Raw genomic sequence first — 26,057 nt, forward strand, 5'->3', positions numbered from 1 at the left:
TGGTAGTTTATATTAAAAAAAAAGTCAACTTCCGGTCTGAAAAAGCCACTTCCGGTGTGATTTTGAATTTGAAAATATCACCATTTGGTAGACCGTGCCCAATTTATCTAGTTCTGTGTTATTAGTTGTTTGTAAGAAAAGGTTTCCTTCGTTTTTAAAGGGGTGTACGGGTGGTTTTGGACACCCGGTACATTATATATTGAAAATATTTAAGTCTTGAATCAGATGTATAGTAGGTTTGAACCAATAGAAGGAAATAAAACATGGAAAATGGAAATATTTGGTCTAATCAATAATAACCCAACTACTGTAGAAGTCAGGGGGTTTTGCACATAAAGCACATACCTAGTTTGAAAGCTTCAAAGTTTGATATGACGATTTTCTCAGGAATAAATATGCATTAGCCATGGTAAACTGTTTACATAGCTGTAACTAACTGACAGACATTTGTTCAGTTTCACGTAGTTGTTTACAGTGTTAACTTAAAGTGTTTTAGTAATATCAATGGATATTTACTTTATATTTTACAATCAAACATGTAGGTGAATAATAACATTTTTAGCTAGCTTTTTACTAAAAACAAAATATATCTTTCTGACTGTGTTTAAATGGTATAAATAACTTTGCAATTATGAAATATTACTATTAAATTGGTTTGTTACTCTTTCTCATACAGAGTACTAAAAGAGAAATTGAACTGCAGAGTTATTCTAATAGGTAAGTAGGTTGAAAACTAAATACCCCCGCCGCAGCAAACCTGCAGACTAAGCGAATTTCCATTAACCTGATTGGATTTACACTAAAATGCCTCCATAAAAATAGCACATTTATTTCCTATTTAAATAGAATTAGTTTAACGAGTACTTAGGTTTGCTGCAACAGGGAGGGTAAAAAAGATGTTTTATAAAATAATAATAGTTTAGTAAGAAATAAAAGTATTTTCCATCAAAATATGTTCATAAACAAGCAAACTACAACAGTTGACTTATTCTCCATAAGAATAACATGGGAATTTTAAAATTACAATTTATTTGAATTTTCTCCGTAACAATTAGGCGCATAATAACACTTCAATATACTAAATTATTTGTTTTTTTAAGCTCTACAAAATGGTTTAAAAAGAAATTGTGAAATTTTGTGTTTTAAGGGTCAAAAATGGGAAAAACCTATTTTTACCCCATAAAACCCCCCATAAACCCCCGTTCCCATAGTCCGATCATGCTGGTTCGCGAACTCATTCAAGTTTATCCCGCCTTACACCTTCAAACCAAATTTTATCAAAATCGGACAAAAATTACTCAAGTTATCGTGCGGATGGACACATATATATATATATATATATATATATATATATATATATATATATATCTCTATATATAGATATATAAAAATTTGAACGAATGGTGTTTTTGGCCTCTGGGGACATCAAAATGAAAAAGTAAATCGGTCCCGGGCTTAGGTCTTACCATGAGACCTACGGTAATAGCTACTTCCCTATAGGGAAATTCGCTAAAATCAACGGTCATTCAGTGATTCAGTGATTCGTTGTATGAAAAGTGCAAACCAATAAAACTGGGATTCTAAGCAGAATAAGGATGGTGAAATATTACTTTGTACTCCTGTGTACTATTTTATTGGGAAATACATCTGGAACTGAAGAAGGAGTTGTCTACTATACAAATAGTTGGATTGTTGAGATACCAGGAGGTATTAAAGTGGCAAAATGTGTTGCTCTTAAAACTGGCTTTATACTAACCCAACCAGTGAGTACAATTACTTTATAACTTCTATAATTTAGTATGGAGAATAATTTTTAAATTTACATGTCCAAAAATAAAGTTAGTTATTTTAATGACAAACTTTTACGATCTTGAAATTTTAAAATACACTTTTTAGAAATAAAAAGTAAAAATCAATTTTTTCCCCCAAATTGGCAAAGAGTCATACAGGGTGTAAACAATCTCCCTGGAAAAATTTTGTGTTGGTACAGTATTTGTTCCTCAGATAAAAACAATAAAAAACTTCATACAAACATGGGTCTAAAATCCCTGAATGTATGTTTGGATGTGACAAATGTATCCATATATTTTTAACCCCTTAAGTGATTGATTTCAATCTTTAGTACAAAAGTATTGAGTGATAGGAGCAATTTCTGCACAAAGTGCCAAATTTATGACTGGTAACAATTTAAAAATGGTCAAAATTAATTTAAGTTTAATATCTTCATGAATTAAAAGTTATGAATATGGTAGGTACTTTGTAAAAATCACAAACATAAAGCCAGGCAAAACACCAGGCACTTTAGAGCCATATTTATGTAATGTTCTTTACAAATTGTTTTGACCAAAGGAAAAAATACTCTAAATCTTTCCAGGGAGTATCAATATACCTAGTATAGGTAATTATATTACATTTGGAATATATTTTAAATGAGTTTACATTTTACTTACAAGAAACTACTAACTTACTCCTAAAAATTTATCTCAATGGGGAAACTGCATTATTTTGCAAACTCCAACCAAACCAAAACACAACAAAGAAACATGTAACAAACAAGGATTGAGGAGTTGGCCAACATCCTTAAATAAATGTTGGTCACAGTATTTAACACGTTCGCTGCAGCCCACCAAATGGCAGGTGTAACCCGAGTGCAGCGCAGCGTCAAGCGGACTTATTGTTCTTTAAAAAATTTCGGTCTGACAAATAGCAAATGACTTGCGGTGATATGATACGTTATGAGGAGAGTCGACAAAGTCTGCTGAAACCCTCACATATAGCAGGAAAAAACCGGGACAACAAGTTGATTTCTAAAGTTGCCAGAAGGGAATTACTACCCCATTCCATTTAGCACCCATTCCTAGCAAAACACAGATAAAAAAATACCCGTTCTCACCGGTGTGCTGCTGCGCAGAAATTGAACGGAATGTAGGCAATGCCGGCACTCACTGGTGATCGTTCAGCGTGGCAGAAAGGAACTAGAGCACTCACCGTTGAGTGGCCTGCAGGGAACGTGTTAAATGGGTGAAGAGCTTTGCCATTCAGAAGATGTTTGATTTTATATGAAATTACTTGTTATGTGATTCTTTTAAATTAAATTTAGTGACTATGAAACAAATAGCCTCCTCACAATTAACTGGATTTATGTTTGAACAAATAACAGCCCAAGTAGCAAAAATCGTTGGCAAATCGTTGGCCCAACGTTTCTGTAGATCGTTGGCCAACGGTATGTTTTGGCACTCAGTCTTACGGTTGGCCAACCAACCAATTTTTGCGGAAGAGCCAACCATCCCATTGGGCATAAACATAAAAAACACAAAATAATAAAGATTTTGTATGAAAAGCATAATTATGAGTTGAGTAAATTGATTAAATAGTTCATAAAAACTTATTTTGAAAATAAAACAAGATAAAAATTTTTGGCCGCGACGGGTCGCGAACCTGGTACCTTCGACTTGTGAGCCTCACCTCACGCCTTACCTCTGAGCTAACTGGGCTCGTTGATTAAGAGTGTTTTCAAGTGGTGAAAGAGTAGCCGACAGGTGCAACGCTCACAATTAATACTTTAAATATTGTTGATGCTACAGTAGCCTATAATATGATTCTGTTAAACTGTTTAGGCCTCAAGTAGTTGAATTGTTTTTCTGGTAGTTGGAGAGGGTACTAGTGTTTGAATATAGATTATTTAACTACCATTAGATTAGTAGGCTACTGTTATAATTGATTGTTATATAATTAATTAATATTTTCTCTATAACTATTAAAAACTTGCTTAAATAAGTTAAAGAATAGTACCTGGAGACCGAGCTTTGCTCGGGGAAAATCATTAGTTTACTCTGAAAGTAGTCTTAATATTGCAGATACATAAATCCATTCCCAAACTCCACACTGCTTGCCTTTACTACTTCCTTCACCACTCCCTACGTCGTTGATCTGTTTCCCTCCATTCGCATTGCATGTTAGGATTGTAGATACCCTTACTAATCGTTATTAACAGTTCCCACACTCCGGATAGCTCGCCTTGACTACTTCCTTCACTACTTCCTACGTAGCGGACCTGTTTTCCTCCCTTCCCATAGCATTTTAGGATTCCAAATACCTTAATATAATCGTCATAAACAGTTCCCACACTCTGGACTATTCGCCTTGACTACTTCCTTCACCACTTCCTACGTCGCTGACCTGTTTTCCTCCCTTCCCATCCAGTTCTCACACTCCAGACAACTCGCCTTGACTACTTCCTCTCCACTTCCCACGTCACGGACCTGTTTCCCTCCCTTTCCATAGCATTTTAGGATTGCCCATACCCTTATCTAATCGTCATAATCAGTTCTTACACTCCGGACAGCTCGCCTTTACTACTTCCTTCACCACTTCCTACGTCGCGGACCTGTTTTCCTTATAAAACAAATAGCTCTCAAATAGCTCTTTGTGTATTAAAAGCTGAAACATAGTCAACAAGAATTAACATGACTGTCAGCCGTGCACTGGTTACCATAGGTTCTGGCGCACACCACTGGACTGGGAGCGTCGTGTAGTTACGTAGCGCGTAGGCCGTAACTACATGGCGCTCCCAGCGGTGTGCACCAGAACCTATGGTAACCACATCACAGCTGACGGTATATATTTAATTATTTTTGTCGATGGCATTTTAGGATTGCAGATACCTTAATCTAATCGTCATAAACAGTTCCCACACTCCGGACTTCTTGCCTTGACTACTTCCTTCACCACTTCCTACGTCGTGGACCTGTCTCCCTCCCTTCCCATAGCATTTTAGGATTGCAGATACCCTATAATCTTATCGTCATAAACAGTCCCCACAATCCGGACTGCTCGCCCTTACTACTTCCTTCATCACTTCCTACGTCACAGACCTGTCACTCTCCCTTCCCATAGCATTTTATGATTGCCTTTACTACTTCCTTCACCAATTCCTACGTCGCGGACCTGTTTCCTTCCCTTCCTATAGCATTTTAGGATTCCAGATAGGCTACCTTAATCTAATCGTCATAAACAGATCCCACACTTCGCACTGCTAGCCTTTACTAGGCCTACAATGTATTGAGTAATCTTCAGTATAATCTTTGATCAATAGTAACAAGTGATGTTTTTCCTTTTGTACTGTATTTGTAATTTGCTAGTATACTGTGGGTAGTTGGCTTATAATGAACACATGCTTCAACTTCAAGTATTTTGTTTACTTTTCCTTGTTATTTAATTCAACCAACATGGTTACTTAGCAACCCATAAGACTAATGTAAAAAAAATATGACTTTAAGTTTAGTTTTTCTACGTAATTAGATTTTTGTTGGGAGTTCTAACTGCATGAAGTTCGTTTTTAGGCCAAAAATAAACTATTTACAAGATTTGAAGAAAATCGTCGGAGCCGTTTTCGAGATCTTTCTGCAAGCAAGCAAGCATACATACAAGCAAACATTGCTCGTATTAGAGTATAGGATTAAAAAAAATAATTATAATAATTATTATATGTTAAGCAGGTGTTCCCCACTGTATCTAGTATCACAACATCATCTGACAACATTCATTATTGATCCAAATTTTTACAATATTTGTCTTATATTCTGCTGCCATAACATTTATGTACTTTTAAATAAATCAATTTGTTAAAATTCGTTTTAGAATGTTTTATACTTAAACCCAACGAATGCCCAACGATTCTTTTCTTTGTAGGGCCAACGAATACCAGTTTCCGTTGGGCCAACGTTGGCAAATCGTTAAAATTTCTGCCAACCATTTCCCAATGTTGGGCCAACGATGAGTGCTACTTGGGAAATATGAATTTAGGTTCATGAAATAATTGACAAAATTAAAACAATTCATTATCAACCCATCCTATTATTATTATTATTTTATGGCCAGCATTGGACCACTTAAGTCAATATAATGGCCAGGATCTTTTTAAATTCTGTATCTTCTTCTTGTCAACCCATCATATATTATTACTACCTATGTAAAAAAATATTCTAAAACCTTCTGAAACAAATGGTGAATAATTTCTAATATACACGTTCTCCTAATATAGGTACTGATGAAATAATTTGTTCTAAGAAACAATTATGCTTTTAGGTGTGGTTGTTTGATGACCATTATATATTTCTAAGAAGTGGGTTACCTTTAAGACAAAGGTTTAGTAAACCATATCTTACAAACCTGTTGATTAGGAACAAAAATGTAAGTACCGGTAGACAGAATAAAATGTAGTCATACCTTTTCTTAACTCTTTCCTGTAGAATTTTAATAGGGTCGTTGACAGTTTTTAAGATTCATTGAAACTTTATTTTAAAATATTTCTCGTAGATGAGGTCTTAAAAAAGCTTCTCAGGAATTAAAAAATTACAAAAATTACTAAGCAGATTGTTTGGAGCAGTAGTCTTGAAAATTCAAGAAAATAATGGTTTACGCTCTTAGAAAATTTTAGTGTCTTGTTATACATATTAAAATGCTGACACTAGTTCTAAAAACTATCGAGCTAGAACTAACCACTATGTAATAATATTTTTGAATTATACTGCGACAAGACTGGAGTTGAGCTGAATCTGTTCCATAACTAAAACAAAATGCTTCTGGACCTCAAAACAACTTAATTGAACAAATATCTAGAATAGACAGTAAGAGAATAACTAAACTTAAAAAAGCTCCATTTGTAGCTATAACACCATTTGATAGTGGATGGTTCGGTATTGAGAGTATGCTAAATAAAATAAAATGTTATAAACTTTAATTTTAGGTTTTATTGGCAAAACAACAGTCTGTCAGACACAGGGTGAAAAAATCCTTTGATGACCCTAATTTAAATAAAATAGTCCACCCAATCCCAAAACCTAATCTGCATGCGGAAAATAAAACAGAAAATACATCAAATAATTATTTTGACTTCTTAGAAACTATTGGTTCTTGGTTGGGTTTATTCGAAGATAAGGAAAAAATCAAAGATAATGTTGAAATCAAAAAAGGTTATGTTTCTGAATACTTTGACTACTTTGATGATCCTCTATGGAAAAAGCAGTGGTATGGGGTAAGTTAAATTAATATTACATGAAATTAGATATTATTAATAGTCAAAGATATACACAGTGTGATTGAATAGAGTGTTTCATTATATCTCTAGAATACTCAATTATTGAGCTTTGTAAGGGTTTTAGTAGTTAAAGTTTAAGATAAATAAATACAAAGATCTGAAAATAAACTTTTTTGAGCGGCATACTTTGTTGTTCTCTTAGTAAAAAGGTAAAATGGTTTCAGGTGATTTGCAAATTTATGATTTGATAAACACTTGATTAACATACATTAAAATACATGGGGGATGCAATTATTGTGCTGCAATTAATTAACTAATTCTTAGGAAGACTAAAATGTAATGAGTTAGTACTTATAATAAAATAATTGGCTACTACTGTAATTTGTTTTGGGTACCTACTGTAATTAAAAGTTAAGGCCTCACTCTGGATCCACCACGCTGTCAAAATTTTGACGGTGCTGTTGTTCATATTTTAGCATGGGTATTACTACTATTAGGATAATTGAATGCATTTTCACATTAGAAGAATCTAATGTTGTAGTGTAGTCGTACATTTTCCAGTGTGGGAACGCTCACCGAGGTTGCAAAAAAATACCGGTTGCTTACCAATAGGTTCTTTGGAAAAGGCAATTTCCCACCCCACTTTTCCATGGTCAAATTGCAATATTTTCAGCTCCGTTCTCCACTGGACAAGAGTGGTATAGGTTTGGGAATGAGTCTGATGGAGGTTTACAAGATGAACATCACAGGTGAAGGAGTCAGGATAGCTGTAGTGGACGATGGAGTGGACGTTACGCATCCCGACTTGCAGCAGAACTATGTGAGTTTAAACCTTCTTTCATTCTGAAGGTCTTATTAGCTAAAGTTTGTTGGTTTTAGTGGAGAAGGTTCTTCAATTAAGAGAATGTTACTCCACCTGAGAGTTTTAACCATTTTTAGTGTAAAAGTAAGCCTCATCTTAAGTTGCAAGCCAAACCACAAAGTTACACGAATTTCACATAGTTAAAAGAAAACATTGGCAACTAGTGGTATTCTAACCCTGGTTTGCCAGGCAGAAAATCTACACTCTAAGCCTTCAGCCTTATCAGTATAAACTTTAATTCAGTGCTTAATTAATGGAAATTTAGGACATCACTCTCGTTCTCACCTTAAAGTTATTTCTCAAAACTGCAATGTTAACAGAATATCACCCATAAGTTTTATAGAAGCAAAAAACTTTGCAAAATCCTGAATTATTTGTACTAATGGAATAGTTTTATCTACGATAAAAGAATGGCAGGAAGCTCATGGGAAATTTGTAGTGTCTTTTGATACTTCTAATTATTAAATACTTTAATACTCTTTAATACTTTTCGAAGAAATGGCGACCATACAAAGTAGGTATTGTTCTATTTCTAATACAAGAATATTAAACACACATCTTGTTTCAACAAACTCTATTTTCAACTAAACCAATGTTTACCAAAACATGTTTACAAAAATCATCTGTCAACAAAAGATATTTAAACACAAATAAATCATATGACTAAAAGAACATACTTAATACAACATCCCGCCTCAAGATGTCTACATCTTCATGAAGCTCGGTACCGCCTCGGTATCTTGATGGACCTTCCGTAATGGGTAAATGTGCCAGCGTCTGGACGATCACGTGAGTTAGATGGACAATTAAGGACCGTAGATGAACAGTTTGAAAGAATGCAATCTTCTCCGTAGTATGGTGCAGGAACTAAGAACTTCTGGTTTCGTCGAATGGTTTTCTTGTCAATGTCCACAAGGTAGGAACGTGGTTCGTTCAATTTCCTGACTACTTTACCATGTCTACGTAGATCTGTGATCCATACCATGCTTCCCTCTTCTAATTCACTTAAACCCCTCGTTCCATCTCGTTCATCAAATTGCATCTTATACTTCGACTGGTACTTATTCTCCCTCTCAAAAAAGTCTTTATTTTCCACAGGATTTCCAACCAAAGTAGATGGAAGATTGTCTCTTATTTTCCCTCCAAACATAAGTTCTGGAATCAATGGTTCACTGTGATTAGTTGAGTTCTGAATACACACTGGACACGATTTGCTTTTTCTTTCTATTTCTTGAGAAATTCTAGGCCACCACATGGTTTCCAAAGCACGTTTCCTTGTTTTTGTGATTCCCAAGTGTCCACTGTGAAGCCTCTCAAGCATTTCCGCTCGTAGTTCATGAGGTATTATCATCCGAGTTCCTCGAAGCAATAACCCATCAATACAACTTAACTCGTCTTTCACATTAAAGTATTCTTGAATCTCATTAGGTAAACTTGATTTTCCAGGCCATTCGTCTAAAATTTTTAGCTTGAGTTGTGCACATATTGGATCCCTCATTTGTGAGTGAAGTACTTTTGTCACATTTTCGTCTGTAGTGTTTATTCTAATCATACTGATTTCATGGACGAAGGCTTCCACTTCTTCTGTCAATTCGCCATCTTCATTAGCCGGAATAGGACATCTCGATAGCAGATCTGCTATGGCAAGGTCTTTTCTTGGGGTCCAGGTCATGCGATAATCGTATCTCATCATACGCATTCGGAATCGCTGTAGCCTCGGTGAGAGCTCGTCCAAATTTTGTCTTTTGAAAATTGAGACAAGCGGTTTGTGGTCGCTCTCAATTGTGTACATTTTACCCATCAGGAAACATTTTAAACGGTCACTTGCCCAAGTGCACGCAAGCGCTTCTCTCTCAATGTTACTGTAGTTTTCTTCAACAGGCATTAGAGTCCGAGATATATATGCCACAGGTTTCTTGTTTTCTCCTTCAACTTGTAGTAAAACCGCTCCAAGACCTTTTTTTGAAGCATCACAAGAAAGAATCGAGGGCTTTTCCGGATCGTAAACAGTTAAACATGGCTCTGATGATAAAATCTGTTTCACTGTGACAAAAGCTTTTTCCTGAGTTGGTCCCCAAAAGAAATCGTTTTTAGTCTTTAACAAGCTCGTAATTGGCTCTAAAATCTCACTGCAGTTCGGAATAAATTTAGCCAGAAAAGTGATCATGCCCATGAATCTCTGGACTTCATTAGCATTACTTGGGGCTGGTAAGTCCACAACTGCTTGTACCTTGCTTGGATCAGGCTTGATTCCTTCCTTAGACAGCACAAACACCAAAAATGTCACAGTCTTCTTGCAGAACTCAGACTTCTGCTTATTCAAAGTGATTCCATTAGCTTGCACTCTCTCTAGAACGGCTCTAAGACACTCGTCGTGTTCCTCTTTCGTTCTTCCCCATATCAAACAGTCATCAATGTGCACTAACCAGTTCTTTGCCCCTTCTAAAGCTTTTGACATACGGCGCTGAAACTCTTCATGAGCAGATGTAATTCCAAAAGGTACCTTACAGAATTTATACCTCCCGAAAGGGGTGATAAATGTTGTGTAATCTTGAGACTCCTCTGCAAGGTTCAGTTGCCAGAAACCGGAATTCGCATCGATTTTGCTGAAGTACTTGGCTCCCGCGATCTGGGACAATGAAAGTTCAATCTTTGGAATAGGATAAAACCGACGTTTCACACTGTTGTTGAGTTTGGATAGGTCCACGCAGATCGTAACCCCACCTCTCTTTTTTGCGCAAACTACCATTGGTGCGCACCAATCAGTCGCGTGTTCAACTGGGACAATCACTCCTTTTTCAAGCATATTCTCTAACTGCTCTTTCACCTTGCTTTTTAAAGGTATTGGTACAACCCTGGGGGTAGATATAGCATAAGGAACTGCATTCTCCTTCATTTCTATCTTGTACTCTCCTTTCATATTTCCCAATCCTTGAAATAAATTAGGGTACTCAGTAACCCAGTCAATATCTGATGAATCTACAGAAAAGATCCTCTTCACCAGGTTCAGCTCTTCACAGGAACGTCTGCTAAGAAGTGGAACAGTGATCTCCTCAGAAATATACGCATTATCATAAATTGATACACCCTTATGTTCAAGCTTCAGCCTTAAAGTTCCCAAAATATTGATTCGTTCTTTCTTCTTTGCACTGTACACAGGGGATTTGCACTTTCCTAGAGGCAGAGTCTTAATAAAATCACCAAGAACTCCTACTGGAATCATGGTTACATCAGCGGCTGTGTCAAGTTTAAATTTTATAAGCCCTAACACTTGGTTTCCACAGCTTGCTTTTACCTCCTGGGCCCAGGCTCTGTCATTGTTTTCTATATTCCCGATGAAAATCTCAGGAACCTGTAGATCTCCACAGTCTGAAACTTGCTGTTCGATTTCTTTAACAACGTTTTTGTTTTTTCTCATCCACTTTTCGCGGTAGGGACAGCATCGAAAAAAATGTCCAATCTCGGAACATTTGCACATTTGGCTTTCCTAGCAGGACATTCGGCCAGTGATCCGTGCCAATCATAACCACATTTCCTGCACTTCTTTGTATTTTCTGCATCCTCGATGTATTTCTGGTCACAAACTCCTTCTGTCCGATTCGCTTTACCGTTTTGAACTGACGTTTTATTTACCAAAAAAACATTAGTACTGGCAAGTTCACGTTTTTGGCGTTCTAGCTCCTCATGTTGGCGCAAGGTATTAATTGCTTTCTCCAGAGTCAATTGAGATTCCAGCTGGAGTCTATCACTCAGACCCTCATCTTGCATACCAATAATGAGGACGAGAAGCATCATCTCATCATTTAGTTCACCCCATGCACACGTTTTCGCAAGGCCATGCAAATCTGTTATAAATTTTTCAGATGGATCACTCCCTTGCTTGTGTCTCAAAAATTTTGATCTCTCATAAATTATATTCCGTCTTGGCACAAAGTATTCATCAAAGGCCCTAAGAGCCTCGTCATAAGTATTAGGTTTTGGTGAAAACGAATCAAAAATATCTTCACTTCTACTACCCATTACAAACAAAAGTACATCGATTTGCCGAGCGTCGGAAGTGCTATCCAGACCGCAACCCCGTCTGTACCTTTGAAAGCGATTCCTCCAGGAATGCCACTCATTCGGAGTAAAAAAGAACGTCTCTGGAGTTGGTAACGTGATATTGACCATCGGAGTAGGAGTATACATAGCTGCATCATTTTCTCGGTTCGTATGTCCCAATGCAAAACCTCGTGACTCATCTTTAGTCTTTCTAGAGTCCCTTTCTGAAACGTAGTTGAGTTCACTTTGGGCGTCGTCCTCACCGTTATCCTCATACCTGTGCCTCCGAGTATTTCGTTTTTTTCTGCCCTTACTTGACATTATGCGTGGTTTTAGACTTTCAGTTCGATAAAAATCCACTAAGCTGCCACCATGTTCTATTTCTAATACAAGAATATTAAACACACATCTTGTTTCAACAAACTCTATTTTCAACTAAACCAATGTTTACCAAAACATGTTTACAAAAATCATCTGTCAACAAAAGATATTTAAACACAAATAAATCATATATGACTAAAAGAACATACTTAATACAACAGGTATTTTAAGCCAAGTATGAATGGAGATGAGTAGGATGAGTGGCATGATCTTGTAGTCTTGTTAGTGACTAAGACCGACTTATTCCTTAGACGCAGCTGTTAATTAATAGGTATCAAAATCGATCTATAGGTAGGAAATCTATGATGCATTGTGTGCATACTGTAAAAAAAAGGTTAGTAATTATATGAATAGGTAGCTGCATTCCCATTCGAAATAAAAGGTTGAATTGGAATGAATATGTTTGAAGAAAATTAGGAACAAGTTATGGAACTCAGATTCATCATTGACCCACAGTTCTTGAAGAATATCCTGGAACGCTGGTTTACTATACTATGTGGTTTGAATTTATTTTATTTTATTTATTTTGTGTGTTTCTAAAGCCAGTGGCATTTTTTGCCTTTGATAGGGAACGGAATCGTATCATTCCTAAATCTTACATAAGAATACATTTCCTGAACTAGAGTTTTGATTAACACAACTTTATACAGTTTTTAATATTGTTTTTTTCGATCAGGACGCAGAGTATAGTTACGACCTCAACCACAACGGAAGTGATGTGACCCCTGGGTACAAGTATGGTATAAGATACTACCATGGTACGAGGTGTGCAGGTATTCTTTCCATGGCTGCTAATAATAGAGAGTGTGGAGTGGGCGTCGCTTACAACGCTAAACTTGCAGGTCTATATATAATACCGAAAATCTATTATTTTGGTGGTGATTAAAATGGAGCAAAATGTCCTTGACAATTTGAATATTAGTAGATGTTCTAGGCTAAATAACAACCTGACAGATTGGACTTATATCTTTAGAAACAACGATAGAGGATTATGTTACCCGCATTACTGTCGGAACAATCCGTTGTATTATATCAATTACACACGTTTTCTAATTTTTCAACTATCTAGACTTTCTGAGCTGAAGATTTGTTCCATATGCTCTGCAGCATGAAATTATTGTATTTTATTTATACTACCATGGATTACAAAGTATCATAGATCAAGCCTTTATTTTATTTGTTGTTTCATGATAGATTGGCCTCTAAATAATTTTATTGACTAAGGGTCTAAATTATCTGGTTGCTGTCAAAATGATTTTGTGTTTTTGGCCCACACTTGACAGTTACAACTTACCCTCCACCGGCCTAACATAACATGTGTTATGAAGTTGTTAACGTCTGGTTGACCAGTTTCATTAAATGTTTAGTTTTGTATGTGTTTCATGTTATTTAAAACTTTTGATGAACACCACCATGATAAATTTGTAAACACCACATTGACATTCTGTAATTATGATGCACTTAATTAGCAGTACAAAACAACTGTACTTTAAGCTAAAAGTGATCATTTTAAAAACACCAGGTACCGGTAAGCCTAATTTAAACCTTTTATTAGTTTATTTAACAGCTATTATCTCAAATCCCATTCATTCAATAGCCTCATCCTTTGCAATCCACTTGCTGTATAATTGTCCTCATCGTATAAATCTAAATTACTTATGGCAGTTAAATATCTTAATTGAAGGCAGGGTCAGTCATTAGTATTTGGGGCTGTTGATAATCTATGTTTCTGCACTTGTTAAAATCATTTGGATTCACCATTGTAAAATCGTTACATAATATAGCAATACAACCATTTAAATGTTTCACCTAGAAGAACAGATGTACCAAAAACTGTTGTAAAGATTATTTCATTTTGTCAGAAAAACGTTTCCTGCACAAACACTTGATTTTCCAGCTATAAAGATGCTGGAGCAGCCTGGAGTAGATGTGGTTGAGGGGCAAGCCTTGAGGTACAAGTGTGAAGGTATTGATGTTTTCTCTAACTCCTGGGGGCCTGGGGATAGTGGCACGATCATGGAGAACATGGGAACCCTGTCCGGGAAAGCTATACAGAGATGTCTACAAATTGTGAGTATAAGTTGAACATTGAAAAATAGTTATAGCTGGAAAATGTTTTGGATGAGGCGTGTGCTTGAAGGATTAATTTTTTTGTATTGGAAATTGGAAGACACTCAAGGTTTTGAGTAAACCTCAAAATTATAACATTACAATTAAAAATAGCTATCATTACTTAAATGATCTTAGTCAGTAACATAGCTATCATCACATTCATTCAAAACATGTCATCTTCACTTCAAGGCTTCAAGTCATGCACCTTGATATGTAAACGTTATATAATACTTTCATCTTCATCAATTTTCAGGGGAGAAATGGGAAAGGTTCCATTTACCTGTTCCCAGCAGGCAATGGCAAGGTGCGGGGAGATAACTGTGGGGCAGATGCCTACAGCAACAGTCTCTATCTGATGACGATTGCCAGCGCCACTCGGAGCGGAGGAACCACCCACTATAGTGAGCGCTGCTCTGCGATATTTGCCACTACGTACTCTAGCGGAGGAGAGGACGGAGAGGGAGTGGTCTGTACTCAAGCATCACCTTTGACAAAATCCTTGTATTACCTCCATAACCTTTATCTTTGATGCTATGATTGCTATATCAACCTGCTTCTAGATTCATGCCAGTCTTGAACATGATGGTCGCCAATTCATTGAAAAAGTATAAAAAAAGTATAACCAGATTTAAAAGCCACAAACGTTTCTATAAAGGTCATAAAGGTTGAATTTTGTTTCTAAAAAGGGTTGGCGGATGTGTAACTATTTATACAACAGATGTACAAATTTTATAAAGATTAAAATGTTTCTATTTCGTGTCCTCTTCCCGTTGCAAAGCACGGGTACAATAGCTAGTGATTTTATAAAGGTTAATAACAGGTAAAAATGAAAGTATATTTTATGATGGTTTTATTCAGGTTACTACAGATCCTGACAACACATGCCACAACAGGTTTGGAAGCACCTCAGCTTCAGTTCCAATGGCTGCTGGGATTGTAGCTCTTGCACTCCAGGCCAAGTATGTATAAAACTACTATGAAAATACGAACATGAAAGTTTTATGTTAGTCTGATTGTGATAAGCAAGTTGTTAACCAGCCAGCTGAACAAAACTGTTTCATTCTCCTGCTAGGGGGAGATAGGGAGAGCCAGATCAGAGTCCTCCAAAGGGACTAACTATACATTAAAAGCATTCATACAAATCTAATTCAATTTTTGCTATACATCTTATAAATACGAGGGCCACTTTTATGTAAGGGCGTTTTGGCAGACAGTTATGTAGTTATCATGTACGGTATGCCGCAACAAGGCTCCTCGCATCATGCTTACTGGTATCATTTGTGAACAGATGACACCATTTGTAGCGCTAACAGGGGAGATGCTCTGGGACCTCTCGGCATGGGTTGGATACAAATTTGGGAAGGATTCTGTGACGTGGGCTTTAGGGGGGGAGGAATCTCCCGCTGCAGACAAATAAGTTCAGTGATAAGTTTTTTTACTACGAGAAACACATACGAAGCTGACATTCATCGCCAGATGACTGAAAGCTATGGCTCTGATAGTGCAGAGATAGAGGAGAAAGTGCAGAAATGGGATAGCAGTTTAAAAATAGCTGTGAAAATATTGATTTCAAAAGGAATTATGCTTTTGGTGGGTACCCAGACTTCTTGTGAGAAGATAGGGGGAAGACCACAAAGAAAAAATGTTGTCAAGGTTCCATAACCCAATTTACACCCCCCCCCCCAATTAATAGGGGTTTTCAAGGCCCATTGTTTACACCCCATAACCCATTTCCGCACTTAACCCTCATTCACACTAGGAAAAACATTTCCTAAAAAATTTATTAAGGTAAAACAGAAACAAAAAACTAGAGGGAATATTTCACAAAATCACACTAGTCAAAGTTTTCTATCCTGTTAAATATTCAGGCCAAAAAATATACGTTTGCGTTTTTAGTTCCTAAACAGTTAAAGGTTACATATGAACTGCTAACTTAATGATGTATTTTAAAATACAAAAGAATACTATAAAGCAATATTCTAAATGTATATCAATTTAAACAAGCAGTATTTTGAAGTCAAAATGACAATAAAAATTTGACCAGCAAATTAGAAAGTTTTTTTTTTTAAATACAGACTGAGTTTTTTACTAAAATGAAAAGCAAATTAGCAATACTTTATAAAGGGAGAAATTTTCATGTCTCTAGCAAGAGAAGTATTGCTTCAACGTTTAGCAGCTACGGAATATAAACTATTCTTGATGTAATAGTTACAGTGTGCACTGTGCAATTATCATATTTGGGTCACTAGACACTGATACATTGACACTTGACACACACATGTTACGTGCACAGTACTCACATACATACTACTGTACACCAAAAAATAGCAAAACTTTGTGAAAAACCTTTCTGACATTATGTAATATTCTGGCATTCTTTAGGATTCAAGTTCTTTTTAAAGTTCTAGTTTTTTGTTTGTTTTGTTTCTTGAAGCTTGTCTAAATGATCCACCACCTCTCTGGATGCAAAATAGGTTCTCTAAGACAAGGAGAACTTTCTCTGAAGGCCTATTGGAGATATCTATCCACTAAATTGGAAGATGTGATGTAATATCCAATAAATTCAAAGATCTGAAACATTCAGTGTAGTATCACTTCTGGATTCATTTAGTATTCATCATAATTCTTTGTTTACAAATGTAAAAAAAACCATATACAATCTATATTTGGTTCAAATGTGTCTGGATGAAAACACATTTGATATTTTGCCCCAAGGAGGCTTCTTTAGATGAAGTAGGTAGGATGGCAGTTATCAAACTGGCACGCGCCTGAAAAGTTGTAGGGACAAAATATCCAATTTTTTTTTAGCTTTTTGTATTCTATCAACCGTCTGGAACTCTTTTTTTTTGTGTAAGTTAGTTAATTGTATCCCCATTCCATCTTCCTTCGCATATTCCTAAGCCAAGCCAAGTGCTCTATAAAAGAATAAATAAAATGACCTGTAATATTGTATGTAAATTACAGCCCCAACCTGACCTACAGAGATGTAAAACACTTGATAGTGATGAGTAGTGAAGTAGCTCCCCTGGCTAACAACCAAGGCTCTTGGAGAAGAAATGCTGCAGGGTTCTGGGTCAGCATGGACTTCGGCTTCGGCTTGATGAATGCCAAGAGAATGGTTGATTTGGCAAAAACGTGGACAACAGTGCCGGAGAATAGAAACTGTAGCGTATCTCTGTACTTCAGGTGGGATGATATATTTTAATTGGATCTTGTTGTATCTGTCGAAATATTTAGATATTTTTTAGTCTAACATGTTATTGTTATTGCTTTGACTTAGTTACAGCTTTGTAAATTCCCAAAACTTCTTATTTTCTTTAGCCATCAATACATGGTAAGCTATTTGGTATTTTGCAATTTTTACATAGTTCTAAAGTTATTTCAGAATAAGAATATGCAATTTCATAGCTGTTGTGTATATACAGTATCATGAACTCTGTAAGTGCTTTGTTAAATGATGGAAAAATAGGTGTATAGCTGTGTAAAACAAACGAAAAATGGCTTTTTCTTATGCTTGTCTGATAAACTAATGTATTATTATCTTGATGATACAAAAGGTTTTAAGTTAGTTTCTAGTTTTGGTACAAACTTTATATTAACGTTTTTTTGAAGGGGTTGGCGGTCTTTTTAACCTTGCATTTGCGCGTCCACATAGGCTATGGGCCTGTGCGTGGAACGTATCCAGCAAAGCAAGGGGTGAGCTGGTACATACAGTAAAAGGGTGTATTGTAGTGATAAAATAGCTTGTATCATAATTACCTTTAATAATATTTTTTTGGTCTCTACAGGGTACGTTATATGACATTAGGCTTGAAATGTAGGCCTATACTGAAAAATGTGTCTTGAAAATGGTGTATATATAATCAAAGGTATAACTTTGTGGAGGTTCATTATTTTGTTTTCTGTTATAAAGTTCAAATTTATAATCTCAAAAAAAATATTTAATACCTTAATTTAAATAATTTAATACCTTTGGCCATTGGCTGATCTTCTTGGTACATGTGCATAGTTTCTTAAAACAATAAGCTAGCTACCTAAAATTATCGTCTATCGAAATAACTGAAAAGTCATATTTAAAAGTATAAAAAGAGGAAGCATTAAAAAGCATTTTTATTTAATGAGTCTGGTTTTTATAGAGAAGCAATAACAATAAATAAAGGACAGTTATTAGAGGCAATATTTGATACTTCCGCATGTTCTGGCACTTCCAAAGAAGTTGTCTATTTGGAGCAACTTCAAGTGGTTCCATTTATACAGTATGGATGTAGAGGAGCCATCTCTATTCAACTCACTTCTCCAACAGGTAAATTATAATTTTTGAACTTAACTATTATTTACAGATATCATTGTTCAATGAAAAATGCCTGTACAGGTCATCCATGATACTTTTTGATAATTTTCATCGTTTTCACCATCTGAAATAATTTGACCACAATATATACTGTTGACTCGAGTCTGTCTGTGTGCTTTTCCATCAAGAAAACATTAAACATTTAATTATGTTGAAATTGATATTAACATAACATCGCCATAAAAATAGCCACTATATCCAGAAGTATCAAAGGCAATGAACAGTCTACATGTTTTGACTTACGGCTAAGTCCTTAAACATTCCTATGTGGAGCTCAGTAAATAAACTTTGACTGGATCAGTGGAGGCGATAAGAGCCCGCGGGCCCCCTCGCAAGTTTGTTAATGGGGCCCCCCTCTGCCAATAATCTTTAATAACATTATCACGGGTATTTCCGCCTAAACTTGCACTTTTGCTTGGCACGGCCATGCCCGAGGCTTGGCCCGAGGCACTGAGGCGTCATCATCGTCTTCCATGATCGTGAATACTTCTTGTGCGATGAAATCATTATCATAGTCCACCATGATTGCAACCAACCCTAAGACATCATCAGATAACAGCATCATCGTCTCCAGCATTCACGGCCCAATCCTTTATATCTCCAGCGCCCCTCGGTAATGGAAACATAATTTTTTCCACAATCGTGGCAAAATCCTTGATACATATCCAGTGGAAAGAGAAACGTCATCATCGTCTTCTGCAATAGCATCGAATTCTAGAATATCTCATAAGGGCAACGAAACATTAAAATCGTCGTACACTATCGCAGCGGAAGTTTCCTTCAGTCGTGTGGACATCATAATTGTCTTCCACAATAGCGGCAAAATATTGAACATCTCCCGTGGCCGCAAGAAACATCGTCATTGTCACCCGCGGGAAAATGTTCTCGTCGACATCCACGATCAGGGAAAAGTGTAAACTTATAATCTCGTGAGCGTGATCCTCACGGCCATAAAAGCTTTTACTTTTTTAAAACAGAAAAATATCAACGTGATAGCCAGATATACATCGGCAATGTCACAGTGTCACGTGTGCTTCTGCCCGGCTGGGAAATATTTTAGAAATATGAGGCGGCCAGTCACAGGAGAAAATTTTGTTTACAAATAAAAATCTGTTTAAAAACATCTTTGTCCACATTATAAATCTGATATATCGTAGTTATTTATTACTTGTGTCACGATAAACAGGATGGTATTTTGAATGAAGTTTGTAGTGTCTTATTAAAGATTTTAGCATACGTCTAAACAACTAACAGTAGCATAAAAACTACATTGTGAATACAATTTTGAAAATGCAATAAAATGATAACAATAAACTTACCAATAGGCCATAACATTTCAGAAAGATTGGTTTAATGGTTTGTTTACAATTATTAATTGTTTACAATTACAATTGTTATTTTAAACTTTAGTGTTCCTGAAGAGTTAAAATTTAAAAAGTTTAAAGTTAAAATTAAGAGTTTCTTAAAAACTTGTACTTTTTATGATTTTTCAATCATATAAATTTGTCTGGTAAACCAATTTATTTTATTGTTTTTTTTTTTATTGTTACCAGTAAAATGTATTTAAACTAGCTTATATTTAACTTTTGTTTCAACAAAATTGAATCATCCATCTCAGAGATATTTTAGTTCAAGCTTGAGTGCACATATTTTCTCCCGTAAAATGTGCAGTCTCCTAATAGTATCAATGAAAGAATTGAATTATTTATTGGACCGTGTCCTAGCGTCCTAGGTTTATTCGCCGATTTGATCGTAAACAATTGTCAAGTTCATTTAGTTGAATCTGGATAAAGGAGGGCTCTCTCTGATGTGACCGGGGGTCATCGGTTCTAAATACGGCCCTATTATAGCGCCTTACAAAGTCCACGAGGACAGTTGATGCAACCCGCATGACTAATAGACTTCTTCATACTTCCCATGAATTCTTTCGTTAGTAGAGAATTCCGACCGATTGGACAAGTAGTATCAGTTGAGCTATTGTGAACTACTTGTCAGAGAGCTCTTACTGGTTTTAACAAATTTTCGTCATAAAAACGTATGGAAACTTTCATGTAAATACTGTTATAAATAGTAGCAAGTGTTTTTATTCTCCATGCTGTACACTAAAAGAAACTAGCTAGTCAATGATAAAACTAAACTATTTACTATAAAATTTTATAAAAATGTGCCATACGAAAATCTATGGTCCAAGGATAGAACATGTTTAAGGCTAATTATGTTGAACACTCAGCTTTCCATTCACTTACTATTATAAGTTTTCATTTGACATTTAATTTAATAAACAAAAATACAATTTGACATATCCAAGGAAACATAAAACATAATATTAATTCTAGCATACACACACTTTCCAAGCTTTCACCTAAATTCCAGTACAATTATCAAGTAACCACGCTGGATTCCGCCAAAAGATCTGACCAATCAATCCCAGAAGCACCCTCTTCAGCACCACCACCTGAGCCACCAACCTCTCAACCACCACCTGAGCCACCAACCTCTCAACCACCACCTGAGCCAGCAACCTCTCAACCACCACCTGAGCCAGCAACCTCTCAACCACCACCTCCAGTTGAAGATGAACCTAAGCCTGTGGTAGTGAAACCAAAGCCGAAACCTTCACCGACACCGAAGCCAACTCCAGACAAAGGTGATAAATCGAACGATGAATGTCCTTCACCAACTCCATCAGGCACTGACATTTCTGTCCAGGACGTTGAAAAGATCGTTCTCCAGAGCATAGACCTACTAGCCCTCTGTCAGAAAAAGGTGGACCAGCAGAAGATTGACAGCAACAGTTTGAACTTTATGCTTCTAAGAATCAAAGGGGGTCTAGACGCATATTTTAATGATTACATCTTAAAGCTCAACTCTTTTTCAGTGCACGCTGAAAGAATAACCGCAGATTACTACGCGAAAATGCTATGCCACTTGCCAAAATACGGGGATTTCGTGAAGGTTATTGAAAAAGAGCAAAAGGAAAGCATAGACGCTGGTGGAAAGGGTCCGGTGAGCAAAGAGGAACTTCTCTGCCTGGTGCGAGGAGTCACAGACAACTACTATGCATCTGCAATGTTCATTAAGCTAGTGAGAAATATCCTAAAGGACGTCAATACTCATATGAATGATCGGAAGGATTTGCTGTTTAAGATTTCCACACCGATGGATAGCTGGTTGGAGATCAAGGGCAACATTATTTGCCTTCTAGAACGCACAAGGGAAGAGACCTTCCAGATCCAAAGTTACCTAGACTTTCTGAAGCAGGGTGAGTTCAAGATTTCTCATACCCTCGATCTATCGGTTCTAGATAATCTACCCAGAGGATGTTGAGACGGCTAGCGTTTGAAGAGGAAGGTCGAGAGCTTCTTCAGTGGGATGTGTTATTGAATAAAAATGGGATCAAATTATAAATTGTCTTTTTTTCATACAAATGAACATTTATTCTAAGTTCTACAAAATTTTACACTGCAAAATTTAAAACTTGCAGGTCTGTTATCCACATTAGCAGGTTAAGTCAAAAGATAATACTTTACCACAGTACAGAAGGTAATAGAGAACAAAAATGTGACGACGTACAATCATCTGTGTGGGTTCATCATCGACCCATACAATTTAAAATAAAGATTGAAGCTTTGTTTTCATTTATATAAAACGTGTGATAAATATCTACCAGCAAAAGTTTCTTAGTTGTTAATTAAATTGTTTTACTCTCTGCAATAGATATCATAACTCCATATTTTTACCAACTACATAAACGTTAACAATTTTGCAAAAGGTGCATTGCAAACAATGTACAAACTCTAAAAACCCAACTCCTAAGCTGTCAGTGTCAAGTCAAGATGACGATGGAGAAGAACGAGTTAGAGACCCTCCCCTGATGATTCCATGGAGGGTGATGATGCATTAGTAGCTGATGAACAATATGACACAATATGACACGTGGTGGTTTAAGAGGCGTAACTACCAGTTTCTTGGTTAATTTTCCTCAAAACTTTAACATGCAACAGACTCATGGTCAATTTTGTAATAATTGATATTAACTGGATTATTTTACCATGTCTTAAGTATTAATTTTACCTGTACTATCTGGCGTTTACATCAGCACAGAACAAATCGCAATATTTCCACTAAGAGATGCATTGCCACCGTTATTTCATTTTATTAATTTTATGGAAAGATAAAACTGCCAATCTTTTTTTTAAATTACACACAATCTAGTAAAATACTTCAGTTTATTATACAGGTAAATATATCTAAGATCCTTTGGAGAAGTGACATAAAAGAATAAAATTCTGTCTTTCAAATAAAAGCCATATATGTCACATTGCTTTCGGTGATACCCGCGCGTGACCGTGCATCGGCCCGCCAGATCGGGTGTTCCCGCCAAACCACACAGCTATTAATCAGCAGGTAATCAGGTGTTGAACAGGTCGGCTAATAAACATCTGACTGCTACACGTTGCTGACTCCGCAAACAACGGCTAAAATTACAAAGTTTAGAATTTAGAATACATGCAAGAAATGTTTAGTGGTAACAGCCATAAGTCGGGAAACATTTGAAGGCTATATAACACTAAAAAATAAGGCCGGCTTCTAAAAAAAGATAAAATGTTTTTACGATTGTCATATCCTTTAGTCTATCTTGACTTCATATGATTTAGTTAATAATTCAAATAAGGTCAAGACAGATGATAATTGTTTTTCAATGTTTACATTTTACTTTATTATAGTTAATCATAACAATTTTCAATAAAAGAGTTTCTTCAAATGTGTGCTTATTATGAACTCTAATTCAAAGTCACAACAATTATTTGGCGACGAAGGAAAAACAGAATTATTACATGTAAGATTACTAAATTTTTCAGAATTTGTGTTCAAATTATTTTGTATTCAAAATGAATGCAGATCAGTTCAATCAATTCCTTACTATCTTTCAAGAACAACAAAGACAACAGCAAGAAAACCAGAACAAGTTTATTAAAGAAGTATTAGAAACTGTCTTAAAACAGAATGATCAACAGACTGAGATACCTCGGGTCAACTACTCAAATGTGGCTCCTTTTGAAAACTATGATCCAAAGAAAGAAAAATTTACATGTTACCTAGAACGTTTTGAAAACTATTACACCATGAAAGGCCTAACAGACTCAACTAAGATTGGACAGCTACTGTGCATCTCTATCGGCAGTGATCATTATAACAATCTTAATTCTTTTCTAGGCCCCGAGAAACAATTGAAAAGTCTCAACTATGATGAGCTTATCACAGCATTCAAGCAGTTATTGATTCCTAAGAAGAACGTTGTAGTATCTCAACACTATTTTCTAAATGTATTTCAAAAAGAACACCAATCAATAACAGAATTCGTGGCTTCCCTACAACGTGATATTGCTGAGTGTGAATTTTCTGTCAAGTGTTCATGTGACCAGACAGTTTCAATTGCCGAAGTTTTCCTGAGAGCCCAGTTCATTCGAGGTTTGCGAGATGACTGGCTACGAGAACAAATTCTACAGTCAACTGAAACTACTTTTGAAGGAATCCTTACCAGAGCAATCGCCCTCGAAGCATCAAAAATTGAATCCAGGGAACTGTCTAAACGTTCACATTCAAGTAATGCAAATTTCAATATATGTGACGATGTGAATAAAGTTTCACATAAAGCAAGGAAATCTCAATTCCAAACCGGTAATCGACCTTCCAGACAGCAACAGGGTCACTCCTCACGCTCTCGAAAACGTCCAGATCTGAAATCTCTTGGAATTGGTAATCTTTGCTTCAGGTGTGGAAAAGACAATCACCAAGCATCCGAGTGCCGCACCGACAAATCTAAGCTCAAGTGCAACAAATGTAACAAGCAAGGACACATATCTAAAGTGTGCATTTCGACCCTTATCGCAGAACAGAAGAAAATCAATTCTCCCAGTGCAGCCAACTACATCCAGTGCTGTTCTCCTACAGAGTCTACATCGAAATTTTCTGATTACGGACTAAATAAAGTAACTAATGTCAATTCAAGCCCGAAGTTACTAGATCTGTTTGAAGTAATAACGATTCAGACAAATACATGATCACAGTTAATCTCAATGGTAAACCACAACAATTCGAAGTAGACACAGGAGCAAAATTCTCACTTCTAGCTAAAAATGATTTCGACAAACTCAAATTGGATATTCCATTGGAAACAACTAACATTGCTTTCAGAACTTACTCAGGTAATATTATCAAACCTGAAGGGAAAGTGAAAATAAATGTTACTTACTGTGGACGTTGCGTCAAAGAGGAACTCCACATTGTTCCAACAGGACACGAAGCACTCTTGGGACGTCAATGGATAAGAGCCCTAGGAATCGAACTGAACAAATTGAATGAAGACACAAATCAAAGCACTCAAATTTCCCAAATCAAAAGAATCCAGTCTCCTGAAGAAATCTTTCAGTTTTTTTCCAACATTTTTGAAGAGAAAATTGGATGCGTTCCAGACTTCAAAGTGTCATTACAGCTTTGAAATGGTGCAAAACCTATTTTTGTTAAGGAACGAAATGTCCCACATGTTTTAACCGACCGAGTGAACAAGGAATTGGACACACTGGAAAATGAAGGGATCATTTCACCCGTGGAGGCCAGCGATTGGGGATCGCCACTGGTTGTCATTCCTAAACCAGACGGTGGTGTCCGCCTCTGCGTCGATTACAAATGCGGTGTCAACGAGCGTCTAATTCAAGCAAATCATCCTATAAGGCGTATTGATGATGTTATTGACAGTTTGCGCAATTCAAAATACTTTTGCAAACTTGACCTCTACAAAGCCTATTTACATCTCCAGGTGGATGAAGAATCTAGCATGATACAGACAATGACGACTCACAGAGGTACTTATAGAGTACATAGACTCAGTTTTGGCATCAAAACTGCACCATCAGAATTCAACCGCATACTCTCTCAGATCTTAAAGGGGTTACGTAAGACAGAAGCATATTTTGATGACATTATTGTGCATGGTTCGACCATTGAAGAATGCAGTGAAAATTTAAAAGCCTGTCTACAGAGACTCTCTGATTACAATTTACATGTCAACAGAAACAAATGCTCATTTTTTCAAGAAAAAATTGAGTATTTAGGACGAGTCGTAGAGTTCAACAAAATTAGTAAATCTCCAACGAAAATTCAAGCAGTCCAACAGATGCCTCGCCCGTCCAATACTGAAGAGGTCAAACGTCTACTCGGACTTGTGTCGTACTACTCACGTTTCATCCCTGATGCTTCAACTATCACAT

The 26,057-nt window shown here is 36.3% G+C and overlaps 1 protein-coding gene across 3 annotated transcripts in view; it reads left to right on the top strand.

The window, feature by feature from the left end:
* Window positions 1–1,533: 1,533 nt before the first annotated feature.
* Window positions 1,534–26,057, top strand: part of LOC128987228 (neuroendocrine convertase 1-like) — a 29,159-nt gene continuing 4,635 nt past the window's right edge. Inside the window, exons 1-10 of one of the 3 annotated variants that reach the window (XM_054407973.1) lie at window positions 1,534–1,763; window positions 6,088–6,192; window positions 6,749–7,036; window positions 7,713–7,859; window positions 13,000–13,165; window positions 14,221–14,393; window positions 14,689–14,901; window positions 15,294–15,394; window positions 17,400–17,621; window positions 18,572–18,738. In XM_054407973.1, coding sequence (XP_054263948.1) covers window positions 1,596–1,763; window positions 6,088–6,192; window positions 6,749–7,036; window positions 7,713–7,859; window positions 13,000–13,165; window positions 14,221–14,393; window positions 14,689–14,901; window positions 15,294–15,394; window positions 17,400–17,621; window positions 18,572–18,738 — 1,750 coding nt within the window. In that variant the 5' untranslated portion in view covers window positions 1,534–1,595. The remainder of the gene's footprint in view (window positions 1,764–6,087; window positions 6,193–6,748; window positions 7,037–7,712; window positions 7,860–12,999; window positions 13,166–14,220; window positions 14,394–14,688; window positions 14,902–15,293; window positions 15,395–17,399; window positions 17,622–18,571; window positions 18,739–26,057) is intronic. The other 2 variants (XM_054407974.1, XM_054407975.1) reach the window with 2 other exon arrangements.

Source organism: Macrosteles quadrilineatus, unplaced genomic scaffold (assembly GCF_028750875.1).
Source record: "Macrosteles quadrilineatus isolate MER2022 unplaced genomic scaffold, UCM_ALF_1.0 Scaffold_2__2_contigs__length_208266976, whole genome shotgun sequence".
Taxonomy (NCBI): domain Eukaryota; kingdom Metazoa; phylum Arthropoda; class Insecta; order Hemiptera; family Cicadellidae; genus Macrosteles; species Macrosteles quadrilineatus.